The sequence below is a fragment of the Galendromus occidentalis genome, unplaced genomic scaffold (genome assembly GCF_000255335.2).
Source record: "Galendromus occidentalis unplaced genomic scaffold, Mocc_1.1 scf7180000077157, whole genome shotgun sequence".
NCBI classification, from domain to species: domain Eukaryota; kingdom Metazoa; phylum Arthropoda; class Arachnida; order Mesostigmata; family Phytoseiidae; genus Galendromus; species Galendromus occidentalis.
Window position 1 is genome coordinate 24,693 of NW_003805145.1, and position 14,127 is coordinate 38,819.

Genomic DNA, 14,127 nt, shown 5'->3' on the forward strand with positions numbered 1-14,127 from the left:
GGGGCTCTGACGATTTTCCAATCACTCGCATACCTCCGCAGCCTCCGAGAACCGCAGAGCTGATTTTGGCGCCTTGGTGAGTTTTATCATCTGAGATGATGAAGTCATCCCTCGCGCAGCGGAGAGAAATCGCTGGCCGCGACCGAGCTCGATTAAAACAGCTTCCCGCACTCCATGAGCTTGGACAATGGCGTCCGAATCCCGAACACTGGGACGATATCGCCAAATTTGAAAATATTAAGGATAGATTTGCGCCTGATGCTTGCGCGGAACCGTCCATTTTGCGCTAGAGACCTCCGCGTCCCGAGTCTCTCTCTCTCCCCGGACCTAGTGGAGAGAGTGATACAACACACGTTCGCATTCGAAATTAACGAAATACGACTGCTGACTGAGACCGGCGGAGAAGTTGCTCATTGACAGATATCTCAATCATGTTGTGCTCTTGATATCACATCCCATTAAACCTGAGGACTCGATAGTGTATCCTCCGTGATCAGAAAAAAACGTGCGATCGCAATGGCGGACGACGATGTGGAAATCGAGGACTTCAGTGTGACTGACTGGGACTTAGAGAATGAGTTCAATCCTAATAGGACTCGATACAGGCAGACCAGGGAGGACCGGATCTACGGGATTTGGGCTGAAAGAGCCGGGCCCTCCGCGGCAGGTGCGGACGATGATGACGACGATGACGGAGAGGCTGCCGGAGGGGGTAGACCTTCGTTCCGTGGAGCTCCTGGAGGTAAATCAACGAACATCGCTTTCGTGTCCAGCGGTTCATCTCTTTACAACGAGAAGCCTCAGGAAGATGAGGACAATCAGGAGAGCGTCGAGTTCAAGAAAGCCCGGAAGAAACCTCGGAGCATGGCCGGGCCTTCCGGAGTTTTCGCCGGTGAGAGGAGCGCTCTGGGCTCCTCGATCGGGACTTGGGAAAAACACACGAGAGGGATGGGCGCGAAACTGCTGCTACAGATGGGTTACCAGCCTGGGAAAGGTTTGGGGAAAAACCTCCAGGGTATCTCCGAACCGGTCGAGGCGACGGTGCGTAAGGGAAAAGGAGCCATAGGGGCGTATGGACCCGAGAAAGCGGCGCAGAGAATCGCCGAGCTCGAGGAAGGAGAGACGAAGCAGAAGCGCGAGGCCAACCAATGGCGGAAGGGTGAAAAAAAGATAAAGTACATTTACAAGTCACTCGAAGAAGTACAGAAGGAGAGCGGGGTTTTCGTGGAACGTCAGATAGGTCCCAAGGGCAAGGTCATCGACATGACGGGACCGGAACAGAGGGTGCTCTCGGGCTATCATCAAATAGCTCAGCAGCATCATAGGCCGGAGGAAGACATTGGGACCAAAGGTCCTCAGGGAAACTTCACGCTGCCCGAGTTGGAAGACAATCTGGATGTGCTCATCAAAGCTTGTGAGTCCGATATCAAACGAAGTACTCGTCGCATCGAAAGTGAGCAAGATCGCATCACGAATTTGAAGTTCCAACAGGAGCGCGTCGACCTTGAGAGGGAGGAAAGCGAAAAAGTCGCACGAACTCTGTCCAAACTGGCCGCGTCCCTGGCTGAGCTGGAAGCCGGTTGTGGACCCCAAGCCATACGACGTCTGAGCGTGGGGGAGTTGTGCATAAAATTCCGGAGACTCGTGGATGAATTTGAAACCGAAGTCAATCAATTCGAGTTGCTCGATTTGGCCCCGTTGATAATTTTCCCTCTCATGAAAGATTTCCTTTCCGCGTGGAATCCCCTCGAGAACCCACGGTACGGGATCGAAGTGTTTCAGCAATGGCAAGCCATCCTGGAGCGACCGCACCGACCACGCAACGCACCCGATTACTACCACAACCTGATGTGGGAGGTCTGGTGTCCGCCGGTACGCCACGCGATTTTCCGATGGTCCCCGCGGAACCCTGTGTCCCGTCTCCAAGAAGAAAACAGATTGGTGGTGCTTCTGGAAACCTGGAAGTCGTTGATCCCAGCCGGTGTGCTGAAACACCTGTACGAACAGATCATTCTCCCGAAAATCCAGCAGGAAGTCGATCAGTGGGACCCACTCCAGGACACTGTCCCCATCCACACGTGGATTCATCCGTGGCTGCCGCTGATGTCCGATTTGTTGGAACCGGTCTACCAACCGATCCGCATGAAATTGGCCCATGCCCTCACGAAATGGCACCCGAGCGACAGTTCCGCCAAGGCGATCCTGGAACCCTGGGTCGGCGTCATGCCGAAAGGTTCTCTCGAAGCCTTCATCGCGACCAACATCATTCCGAAGGTGAGTGAGTCCTTCGGGGATACCTTCACTGTTCTCCGTCATAGCGGTATCATTCCCGAAACAGGGAAATCGATTCGCTCTGACTCCGTGGATGGGGCAAGCAATGATCTCTCATCCGTTTTTGCAGTTGGGTGTCGTACTCCAAAACTTCGTCATCGATCCAAGGAATCAAGAATTCAAATCCTGGGAATGGTTCACCGATTGGGCAGACGTGGCTCCCGCTCCAGCTCTGGCTGCTGTGCTCGACAAGTATTTCTTCCCTAAGTTCCACCCAGTGCTGTTCCAGCTGCTGCAAACATCCCGGAACTATGAAGACGTCTCGCATTGGTTCTCCGGCTGGAAGGCCGCTTTTCCTGATCAACTGCTCCAGGACGTCAGAATTCGGGAGCAGTTCCGTCTCGCATTGGATACGATGAATCGGGCCGTCTCAGGGCAGCCATTCCACGCTGTGAGAACGCCGGAAACTTTCAGTGCTCAGGTCCCGTCCGTGCAGCAACAAGCCCGCGAGAGATCTGTTGCGGCACTGCTCGCGCAAAGCTCGAAAGTGACTTTCAAGGTGAGGGATCTCCTTGTGATTTGAGCGACGACAAACGATCGGATATCAAAAACGACGAATGAACCCGCGATCTCGCCGCCCATCGCATCGCACTATGGGGATCTGATGATAATTTTCTTTCAGGAAGGATTGGAGCAGCGGGCGTACGAAAAAGGAATCCTCTTCGCGCCCATCCCGAATCGCAAGCAAGACGAACGACAAGTTTACCAACTCGGAAACAGTATACTGTATCTGGAACGCAACACTATATTTGTATATAACGGTAAAACCTGGGTGCCGACGTCGATGGAGAGTCTCTTGGACAGCTGCTAAAATAGTCTTTGGGAAGAGGAGATCTTCCAGGGAAATGTACAAAATGAGTCGATACCCTGTGAGTCGGAACCGGGCGGAGCTTGCCGTCCCGTTATTTGAATGAAAACGTCGAGAAAGCCATGATGGAGGGAAGTCATACTGTCGATAGAGGCCACGACACCCTGAGACCCACTGAAAAGACTTGTTGGTCACCTTCTGTAAATAAATGTTTATTCTTCAGGGCCAAGTAGACAAACGTAATGTGCATATGTACAAAACCCCTCCTTCTCCTGCATCACATTCCCTAGGACTTTCGTTTTTCCAGCGGCATTCCGTATAGATAGAACCATCGCTCTAATTTCACTGCTCGTCTGGGGCTCCTTACGGCAACGAGTTGACGGACGAACCAACTCCGGATACAAGTGAGATTGGTTCTCTTCTGGTCGGTGAGCAGCATCTACAAACGCTCCCACATCCTCCCATCAACTTTTAGACGGCCTGATTCACTGTACAGTAATTACAGTTGCCGAGCCCTATCCAAGGAAAATAAAATATCCACGTCTTAACGCATCGTGAGAAGGGAAGCGACCTCTCGGCTTAATGACCAATCGACTAATTTTCAATTTGTTGTCTCCGCTCTAGAACTCGGATCTATATCTTCGTCTAATATAAATCTTCTAAGTACACAGTATATACTTTCCAAGATCAAACGCAATCGTTAAATATACAGGGTAGACAATCTCGCGAGGCGCTCAACCCGTAGAGATCGTTTCCTTCGTTTCGTTCCAAAAGGAGGTGGCGGTCTCACGGATTTCATTTTAAATATGTCACTCTTCCCTCAATCCAAAATATAACTCTCCACGCTTGCTCGATAGCGCCGTTTTCCGGGGAATGCTCTCCCGTACCGTGGTCTGAATACAACAGTTTCCGACCTCTCGGGCACGACTGTAGTTTCCGACGGAAATTCTGCCGCGGTTCTTCGTGCGGACGGATTTCGCGCACGGATCCGTACCATAGGTGCGCATGGAGCCTTGGGCTCGATATCCGACCGAGGGGGAGAGGGGGGCGCTTCTCCTCAAAGAGAGCGTCTTCCGAACATTGCGAGCGATTTCGCTCTCGCCGTTTCACGCTGATCAGGCTCTGCCGTCACGATCTCTGGCGCGCTGATGTCCCTCGATGAACTAAGGTCACAGTCACGAGCTCTCGCGGATGGCCAGAAATCATCGATTGGAAGATGAATTCGATGCAGGTCGGAGCTATCGGCGCCTCACAATACATAAATTACAAATCCACAAAATGAGGACGCATCGGATGAAAGTACTCATTCAAATGTCAAATGCGAGCATTGCCAAGAGAAAGTGATCCGAAAGGAATGCAGAACTCCCGAGCGGGGTCGCGGTTCGAGCAAGCGTGCGAACTAGTCTTAGATTTCTTTACGAGTTATGTCGCCTTCAATTAGACGGCAGATTGCTTCCCTGTTCCTCGGCGTTGCACTTCTTCACAGCGTGCTTGTAGAGTTTGTAGAGTTGCTTTGCGTCAAGGTCGGTGAACTTGCTCACAAAAGCCCACAAATACGATCTCCACTGTTTGGCCCGGTCGGTCGGATATTCGCCAGTGCATTCATTGATGCGATCTCCGATTTTCACGAGACACCGCCGAGTCAGCCGTATCTGCTCTTCTTTAGAGAGCTTCTTGTCTTGAGAATCGAGTTGCCGAAGCGCGCGTTTCACTGGACGCATTTTCTCCTTACAATCATTGAAAACCTCTCTTGGAAGATCTTCTACGGGTTCGAAATTCGAAGAGGCAGTCGAATGATGCGAGGCGTGGTGAGATGCTTTTTTCTTGTCCTTGTCCTTCCTGTTTTCTTTCTCGCGTTTGCTGTCTTCCCGTCGCTTCTCGGCGCGTTCCTTGCGTTTCTGCGCAGCCATGATCTACAATAGGGGAGATATTTAAAAATTCCGAACCGGGAAGGGAGCACGGCACGGATAGTAGGCGGGCTATATCGATGAGAGGAAAGAACTGACATATTTCAAAATCGAGCAAAGCCGACCGCGGTCGGAACACTCACCACTTTCTGCTTTTTGTTGTACATCCGCCTCAGAAGCTTGAGGAGGGAATCGGCGCGACTCAGAAGGTGTTTCGCTTGAGGTTTCGACTCCGGATTTTCGGGAAGTATTTTATCCCTGAGCTGGAGCGCGGGATCCATCTTCATTTGTTCCCAGGACCCCATGCCGTATTCGTAGATGCCTTTCAGGAGGTTCGTATCGTCCTGAGGCGTCCACTCTCTATCGAAACCGGGGTCCTTGAACGTACAGTCAGCTCTCCACGTTGACCGTTCGGCTGGGTTGTCGGGCATAAGAACTTCTAGGATTTCGAGCTCTTCCATTGCGGTGAATACGGATTTCGCGTTGACTTGAATGCCTCCCAGACCGAATGTCGTTCGTTTGTGCTTCGAGTTCTTCGAGTTCTCGTCTTCTCCTTCGCCGCCCTCTTTTTCGCCGGTGCCATCGTTGGCTCCTCGATCCTTCTTTTCTTTCTTCATCTCCTTCTCTTTCTGCTTGGTGTTCTTGACGACGGCCATCGAATCGCGACATCCCCTCTCGAGGACGGTGGCAAGCTTCCTCAGTTCGACCATCGATTTGTCCTGGAGATCGGCATCGAGAGCGACGACATGGAGACGTTTCATCGCAGCCGGGTACTTTTTATAACTTTTAACAAAGCGCCGAATTTCATTATCGGAGAAACTGCCCAGTGTCTCTTTGCTTTTGGCTGGTCGTCCACGTTTCCCGGTTTTGACCGTTTGGCTGCCGCCGGCATCGGCACCGTCCTCGAGATCGGCGAAATTCGTTCGACGTTGTCTCGGTGGAAGGTAAAGCTCCATCTGTTCGCGCTGGCGTTCCTCCTCCTCGATTTTTTTCCGCTCCGCCTCGGGTATTATGTCTTCCCATGTTTTTCCCGAAAAGTCTGGAAGTGTCTGCGAGACCTCTTCCTCGTTGAAGTTGAAAGACTGCACTTTGAAGCAACCGAGAAGCTCGTCGCCCATGGTACTCGGGGCGTCCTCTCGGGTTTCGGCTCTCTGAAGAATTTCGTCGATGTCTAGCTCCTGATTCTCACCGTCCTGACTGCTGTCCTCTTCTTTGAAGAGATCCTCGGCACCGAATTTCAGTATCGCAGCGAGCTCCTCCTTATTGAACGGAGTACTGCTGCTCTGGTTGGCACTGCTGTTTGACGGACCGCCTTTGGACAGAACCGTTCGACCCGACGTGTCCATTCTCTGAATGACCAGATGATCGAGAACCATTTTCCGTTTGGCTCTCTCGATGATGTCCTCTTCGACCGAGCCCTTGGTCACTAATCTGTAGATATTCACCTGATTCTTCTGGCCGATTCGATGGGCTCTCGCTTGAGCCTGGAGATCGTTCTGAGGATTCCAATCAGAATCGAATATGATTACGGTGTCGGCCGTAGCCAGGTTTATTCCCAGGCCGCCGGCTCTCGTCGATAGGAGGAAGCAGAAATCTTGAGAGTTTTCCGCGTTGAAATGGTCGAGCGCTTGTTTCCGGGTCTCGCCTTTTATCGACCCGTCCAGCCGTTGGAACTGGAACCTGCGCATCTTCAGGTACTCGCTGATGATGTCGAGCATCCGCACCATTTGCGAGAAGATCAAAACCCTGTGGCCGGTCTGTTTCAAACGACACAGGAGTTTGTCGAGGAGGAGCAGCTTCCCGGATCCTCGGATCAATTGGGTGAGTTCGTCCTGTCCGTTGGTGGCTTCCGGCAGCCGAATTAGAAGACAATGATTACAACATTTTTTCAGCTCGACCATGATATTCACAAAACTTGCATGACTGCCTTTTACGCCCTTGGTGAGCATTTTGTAGTTTTTCGTCAGGATCCATTTGTAATACTGTTTCTGCAGCGCTGTCATTTCCACCCGAAGAATCCGTTCCACCTTGGCAGGGAGAGACTTCTCCACATCTTTTTTCACTCGACGCAACAGATATGGTTCTAGCTGTTTGTGGAGCTTGCTGTAGCCCTTGTCCTGCGCGTCGTGGTGCTCCCCCTCGAACGTATCCCATGTGGGGAATCGGTCGGGCTCGATGAAGTGCAACAGTGCCCAGAGTTCTTTTAGGGAATTCTGCAGCGGCGTACCGGTAATTAATAGCCGATGCTTCGTACGGAAGTCCTGGAGGGTTTTGTAAAGTTGGGCCTCGTCGTTCTTCAGTCGATGCGCCTCGTCCACGGCCAAGACAGCCCAATCGACTTCACCCACGTACGTCGCGTCCTTCAGCATGATTTCGGGTGTTGTGAGCAGTACGTTGAACTTGATTTTTTTCGTACCGGTCACATACCATTCAAACTCGCGGATCCGTTCTCGACTCAAAACGTCGCCGAGATACGTGACTACATTCAGTTCTGGTGCCCAGTTAACGAATTCTCTCTGCCACGCTACGAGTGTCGAAAGTGGAACAACCATCAGGAAGGGACCGTATAACTGATGGTCGTTGAAGAGGTAGTTGAGAAATGATATTGTTTGGATCGTCTTTCCGAGACCCATTTCGTCGGCTAGGATACAGCTATTGGCTTTGCACCAGCTGTTCACCAGCCAGTTGACTCCTTCCAATTGATAATCTCTCAACTCTAAATGCTCACTGCCCCCGATGAAATCCGGTTGGGTTTTAATAGGATGAAACTTGGGCCGACTCGTGAAGTACCTGCGGAAGGAAACAAGCCCAAATTACAATTGATGATCGAACTCCCCGTGCACAGGGGCCAAACGATCCGCCTAAAATGAGTTCCGAGAATAGGTCCGGCTCCTTTAGTGACTCTGCTCGAAAATTCCTATTTGAGTAGTCACGACCGACGGTGCAAACCGCGGCCTTCCTTACCTATGGTGCTTGTCCGGAATCGTCGTGCTCCTTTCCCGGCTGTGGAATGCGTCGATGATTGGTTTGAACTTCTTGCGTATCAACGATGCGTCTTCCCATGTACAGTCCGAGTACGGAAGACCCTCCCATTTACAATAATAGTCGAACTCTCCTGGAGCGCCGTCACGGTCTTTCCGTGCTGAAAAGGGAGGGGACAAAATTAAGGAAAACTCAAGTCCTCAGTTGAGCAAGGAACTCTGTTTTCGTCGCGAAATCTAGGACAGAATCTCAAGGAAGGTCTCGTATTCTTCAAGAAGAAATCGGTTCGTGTGCGCGTTTTCGTTTGTGATGATAGTTGGTGAGTTAGTCCTAATGATTCGATAGCGGTTGGTCAGTGTCGTCTATGCACATCGGACAGACTGTTTATTGACTTCAACACTATCAGCGGCGAAGTTGACGGAGAGAAGACGTCAGGAAAATTCGATTGACTCCGACAATGAGTTATTCGAGCCCGTGGGAAGGAACTAGAACGCGTCGAACAATGAACCCTCAGACAGAAGTTGCGAAAGCCCGCGTCAGAGGGAAAGCGTTTCGAATGAATCGGTCGAGACCATTCCGATGAAGCTTCCAAAGATATTCGTGAGTACTTTCCGACATCTGGATCTTGTTCCGAGTAAATCATGCCTACGCAGAAGAACGAGCTCAAGCATCTGATAGTAATACAGTGACAATGTACAGCCCGTTTGCAGTCCGGGAGTGATTGAAGTCCATGTGCATGCTCCGGAGCACAGAGTTCCGACAAATCGCTCAGCATGCATCTATCCGCTACGTCTGATCCCCGGTGGGGGACTACCCCGAATCGCTCGGGACTCGAGATGCCGGGTATGGACAGTCTGTCCAGAGAGCTAGGAGCAGGCGATGAACTGTCCCGTTCGTCGGTTTCATGCATGAATTAGAAATCATGCGATGGTATGGGCTGATGATACCTTGGGTGAGGCGTTGTAGAGAGTTGTGGTACTCTGTTACAGGGTCGGGATGGTGTGCTCTCGAAGGCAACTCACATATGATTCGTTCCACAACCTGATGGCGGAGGTATAGCAATTCGGTCATCTCTTGTTGACAATCGAAGTATTCGATCTCTTCAGGTGTTGCGCTCTCCTTCCTGAAAGGGAGAGACTAACTCAGCCGAGTTCCTTCGCCTTCCAATGCACGGCGACGATTCCCGCTAAACTCACCATCGTTGGACTTCCTCCTCCCTCTTCAGGTAATTGTCGACGCGTTTGATGCCCTTGACGCCTTGCGATTGCAAAGTTTCCATAGTTTCCCAGGTGTTGTGCAGATGGGACCAGTTTTTCCATTTTATGAGGAATTGCTGCTCTTTTTCGATCGCGTCCGGATCGTTCGGATCCCCGTTCTTCTCGACCGCATAAATCGTCGTCGGAGAACCTGTGGCCCCTTTTTTCCCGAGTCGCTTGTCGAGGACCTTCTCCACCTGCTCGACGTTTTCTTCTTCTACTACTCCATTGGTTTCGTCGCCGTCGACCGACATGAGATCGTCCTCGTCCGTCACGTCCTCTTTAGCTTCCTTGTAAGACACCCTCTTGCGCGTGCCTCTCCGAGCCGAAGCCCGCTGAACAACTTCGTCATCAGAGTATTCCGAGGACGAGGGCGCTTTCCGTCTCCGTTTTTGAGCCGGACGCTCCGAGCCGTCGCTGTCGCTGTCTTCGCTCCAACCGTGTTCCCTGGATAAGTGAGGTTTTGAGCTCGTCATGTCAACGCAGGAACTAATCAGAAGGTCCGAGTTGGTGCGAACTCATCGTACACAATAAACGCGTTTCACTGGCCGGCAGCGACATCGACACTTACTTGCGAGGTTGAGTCTTCTTGACTGGTTTGACTTCCACCGTCTGAATGGAAAGAGTAGAGATACGCTTAGGATCCCCGGGCAAACAGATACGAATTTAAGAAACCTGCGATCACCGATTTCTCGAGCTCATAGAATCTTGAACAAATATTCTCCCTGGCTGATGTAGGTACTCACGAATCGGTTCGTCTGAGGTTTAGCTCTGCCAGATCTCCGGATTCCGTACATATCGGGATCGTCTTCCCATGGTTTGCCATCATTTCGTCGGTTCGCAGCCCGCTGCAATCGGAAAGGAAGGATGTCAATCCATCGAGACTGGAGCTCTTGGGAAGCATTAAGCGCTCATCGGAAGAGAAAGGAAACCGTTGAGTCTAGTTGGAACTCACGTTGTTCTGCGCCGGTTTGCGTTGAGGTACATCTTCACTGTCGGAGGATGAGTCAGATACTGCTCCCTGGGAGCTGTTGTTCGAGCTATCCGAATCATCGGAGGCACTAGTGAGCGGAGAAAGGTACACGTTCAACAAAAGTTCCGTCGTTTCTCGAGCGACTTTGGTCAGATACGACTATACGGCTGCGACAACCCGCGCACTGACGTTGGAGCCGCCTCGACGAGCAGACTTCGAGTCGGCCAATTACCGAAGATCTCCCGGTATATATTCGAACACTCACCTATTTGCGATCTGATTGTTGTTTGGTCGCTCACGATTATTCGTCGATGTGTTTTCATCGAAATCTGAAGAGTCTGAGGAGTCACCGGCTGAACTTGAGCTGTCACTGTCATGTTCGTCCTGCTGAAATATAAAGAATGCACTGTCAAAACCATGGACACCCTAGCGGACACACGGAAGGTACTCCTGTATTGGAAGCTCACAAAGTCGGAACCGACCCCACGGTCGGGGGGCTGACTTTGCGGTCAAGAGACCCCGATACGAGGCATTGGGGGGACGTCATCGAGCAGAAATAAGCTCAGGACGCCGGCCAACATCATGCGGGCAGGGTGGTCAAAACAAAGGCACGTGGCTTTCCAAAACAAGCAGCAGATCGAAGAATCTTAGTCTTCCGGCTGAATATAAGGCTTCCGAATCGATGGTCATAGCTTCCCCCATACCGAAGCATCCTGAGGACTGGGACACTGGGTCCGGGTACCGGGAAGAAGACCCCTCCAAGTGGGGGAGGGGTAGATCCCACAGAATTCACTTGGAGATCAGTGGGGTCTGGGGGCTCCCTAAATCAGGGGAGGAGTTCGGGAGTTCTGTCGAAGCCGACTTAGCTGCCCCCTCGTGCTTTCAATCGACCTCGGACATCGAGGATCAGCTGGTGCCCATAGGGGTTGTCAGAACAATCGAAAAACAGTCCGCAAGAGGAGCTCCCATGGCAATTTTTCAAGGACAAAATTCAACTCGATTCTAAGCCTAAAGCACGCAAAATTCGGAATCGACTCTCGGCGAGCTCTACGGGTGAAATTCGTCGTCTATTCGACCACAGATGAGTTCTGGCATTGGAAATGCACCTGGAGGTCTTGAAACTATGCGAAAATTCCGAAGATCGCCGAGTGCCATGTAGGGTATAAATCGATTTTAGACGTAAAATCACATCGTCGAACATCGCACATAATCACTACATCAGTACGAAGTCGGATTTTCGAGGAAAAACGTGATTTTTCCACCACAGACCATGCTCACGGGGGTAATTTCCACCGAGAGTGTCGGCCACGTGGGGCAAGTTTCAGCGAACGGGTCCCCTCAGAACTCCGTTGGAACCCAGAAGCATCCATGAAGCTCGAGATCGAGCTTTCTACTCCAACTGCAAGGATTTTGCGATATCGCTAACATACCAACGCCATGGCACTCAAGGAGCCCGGCTACCGGTTTGCTTGCCGAGGCGTCTTTGGGCTCTTTTGTTCGTCCTAGTTGAAATTCCGTCCCTTGCTGACCCGAGGATAACTTCCGAAATCACAGAAAACGTCTGAGGCTATTTTTTTTCCAGCCAACACTCAGCCAGACACCAGAAAACAAGGGACAAGATAGCAGCAGCAACCTCACAAAGAATCGCTCCGCCTCGCCCGCAACACCAACGAGACCCGTGCAACGAGAGGAGCGGCGCGAACATTCGAAAAATGGCGGAACGATACCGAGTCAGATCTTCATTTCGTAGATTTTCAACCTCGGCCTCCTAACGCGGTACGTCGTATGGGAGTGATCTGTTGGGGGTGCATTCGATTTGGCTTAGAATCGCCTTCAGTTCCGACCACATCGGTCGGGAGGCTGAATATCGGGACGGATTTCCGTTTTCGCGACTGGAGAGACCCAGAGATTATCGTCGCTGTCATTCGGCATACAGTTTTCACGTCGAGGTAGACACCTTCAATGCGTCGGCTTAATTATCGCCTGCTCTTCCAACGGCCTCTCGTGTGCGGCAACAAACCGCGCAGACCGGGAAGCCTGTGTCATAAGTCCGTAGAAGCAGACAATGAAGACGGCAGCGTATTCTCCGCCGCCGCTTGAGCCACAAGTCTCATGCTCCATATAATGAATCCCTCCACATCCAGGGTCCGGGGAACTATTACCGGCCCCCCGTCAGGCATCTGATCTGAAGACATTCGATTCCCACTCACCGGGTGAGTGATTAGCTGGAAGCTGGCCTACCTTCAGAGTTCCGAACCTAAGTTCCTGGGTGCAGCGTTGCCGAAAATTGAGGAATTATCTGCCGCTGGGGAAACCCAATTTTTTCATTCTCCCGCTGGATTCGCTGACTTTCTCGTGACATCAGACATAAGATTCCGTTTCGAACAAGGGCAAGGTCTCCCGGTCACTTTTCCGCGAGCCAATCCTTGCTGGCCGTCAGGGTTCGGACGCCATGAACGAAAACTGAGCCCTGAAATTACAGCGGCTCCATTCTGTCGAGTCCGTTGTCCGTACTCGCGCTTCCGTCATCGGTCTCACTCGGACGGGTCCGGCTTACCATCGCGTCGTCAGAGAGACTGAAACTTGTTCTCTGGCGGTTTTCCTTCTAGATTTTTTCGGGTGACTCGGAATCAATTTCCAGACTAGGATCTTCGTCCGAGGCTCTCATTCTCGCAATTCGAGATATATGAACCGGACTTCGTCGAAGGGAAGGTTGAGCGCTTCACTGTCAGCCACCGTGCGTGGAGCATGCATTGCGACATTTCCCGAATCGACTCTGGGTAAACCGGATGGAAGCTCCCTATGGCTATATATGGCGCAGTCGACTCTGTCTGAAAACATAGTCTATGATGGATATTTATTTGACGTCTGCGATTTGCAGCGATTCGCGTCCTCGCCTAAGTGGAGTACTGCGGGGACGTCTGCGACCTATATCACGCCGACATTCGCAAGATGCGCTTTTCACTGGCAGATCTTGACAGATCGAAATCCTTCGCGGTCAGTGGAAGTCTGACTCACGACCTCCGAGTCACGGGTGTGAACCTACTTTATGCCTTCTAAACGAAGAAGCCTAAATGAACAGTTCAAGGAAAGCTCCGGGAAACGTCAGCACCGTCTTGTCGGCAGCTTCTTTGCCCTGAGGCTCGCGACGCAGCGAAGATGGCGGAGTGGAGCAAGCTCGCGACGTACCAAGAGCTCGATAGACGCTCCGTATCCCGACCTGTGGACGTTGGAACGCATGGCGTCTCCAGAAAGTCGGCCGTGGGTTTCTTCCGTGATCTTGGGAGAATAATCGAAATGGTTCCCGGCAACAGGCGGGCAGGCGAATTCCCCTTCAAAGGGGTCTCACTCGAACTTTTTGTAGAAAGGCTGGGCGGCCGCAGTCGACGGCTCCTCGTATATTCTTGGAGCTCTGGCCGCTTGGGGCTGGTTATTTAATGCTCGCGAATTCGGGCTTGGATTTGGGTTGGATTAGATTTATTCCATCTATTCATCTGCACACGATATGATCTCTTCCCGTTCCTGCTGAGTGCCATCTCGAGAAGTTGCGTTTGGTAGTCGACTTGTATCGGAAGGTCTATCTCCTCGTCTTGGACCTCAGCGTGTCTGTCGGGTTCACATCAGTCAACTCCGGCTATTGCTTGGTCCATCCTGATCGCAGCTTCTACAGTACCAGCAGTCGCCCACCCGCTGTCATCATTCTGGAGCGTACCCAGAGGGGGAGGAGAAGGGAGCCATGGGAGACGCACCCTTCCGCAGGTGGTCCCCCCTTAGCTCTGCGGAGCGCACCTTCACGCGAACCTGTGCGGCGACCAGCTCCGCGAGCGACTTCTCCGGAAGCTCGTCGCTGATGAGGTCCTCCGCAATCAT

General features: G+C 51.9%; 2 protein-coding genes across 2 annotated transcripts; one reads left to right on the forward strand and one right to left on the reverse strand.

The window, feature by feature from the left end:
* The first annotated feature begins 513 nt into the window (after positions 1 to 513).
* sip1 (septin interacting protein 1) lies at positions 514 to 3,142 on the forward strand. Its single transcript, XM_003741333.2, has 3 exons — positions 514 to 2,274; positions 2,402 to 2,830; positions 2,954 to 3,142. Exons 1-3 carry the CDS (start codon positions 517 to 519, stop codon positions 3,140 to 3,142), a joined length of 2,376 nt encoding a protein of 791 aa, XP_003741381.1. The 5' UTR covers positions 514 to 516.
* Positions 3,143 to 3,332: 190 nt separating this feature from the next.
* Chd1 (chromodomain-helicase-DNA-binding protein 1) lies at positions 3,333 to 14,127 on the reverse strand. The gene is made up of 10 exons (XM_029110906.1): positions 14,047 to 14,127; positions 10,523 to 10,644; positions 10,240 to 10,345; positions 10,031 to 10,132; positions 9,856 to 9,896; positions 9,225 to 9,752; positions 9,051 to 9,151; positions 8,011 to 8,188; positions 5,190 to 7,836; positions 3,333 to 5,052 (listed from the first exon to the last, which is right to left on the reverse strand). The coding sequence occupies exons 1-10, from the start codon at positions 14,125 to 14,127 to the stop codon at positions 4,573 to 4,575; spliced, it is 4,386 nt and encodes a 1,461-aa protein (XP_028966739.1). The 3' UTR covers positions 3,333 to 4,572.

Bases quoted from the DNA above. Each gene is read 5' to 3' on its own strand.
- sip1 (XM_003741333.2), top strand. From the start codon at position 517: ATGGCGGACGACGATGTGGAAATCGAGGACTTCAGTGTGACTGACTGG. The intron at 2,275-2,401 runs GTGAGTGAGTCC...CCGTTTTTGCAG, and splicing joins CGACCAACATCATTCCGAAG to TTGGGTGTCGTACTCCAAAA. The intron at 2,831-2,953 runs GTGAGGGATCTC...ATTTTCTTTCAG, and splicing joins GCTCGAAAGTGACTTTCAAG to GAAGGATTGGAGCAGCGGGC.
- Chd1 (XM_029110906.1), bottom strand. From the start codon at position 14,127: ATGATTGCGGAGGACCTCATCAGCGACGAGCTTCCGGAGAAGTCGCTC. The intron at 8,189-9,050 runs GTGAGTTGCCTT...CTCCCTTTTCAG, and splicing joins GGTTGTGGAACGAATCATAT to CACGGAAAGACCGTGACGGC. The intron at 5,053-5,189 runs GTGAGTGTTCCG...CCCCTATTGTAG, and splicing joins ACAACAAAAAGCAGAAAGTG to ATCATGGCTGCGCAGAAACG.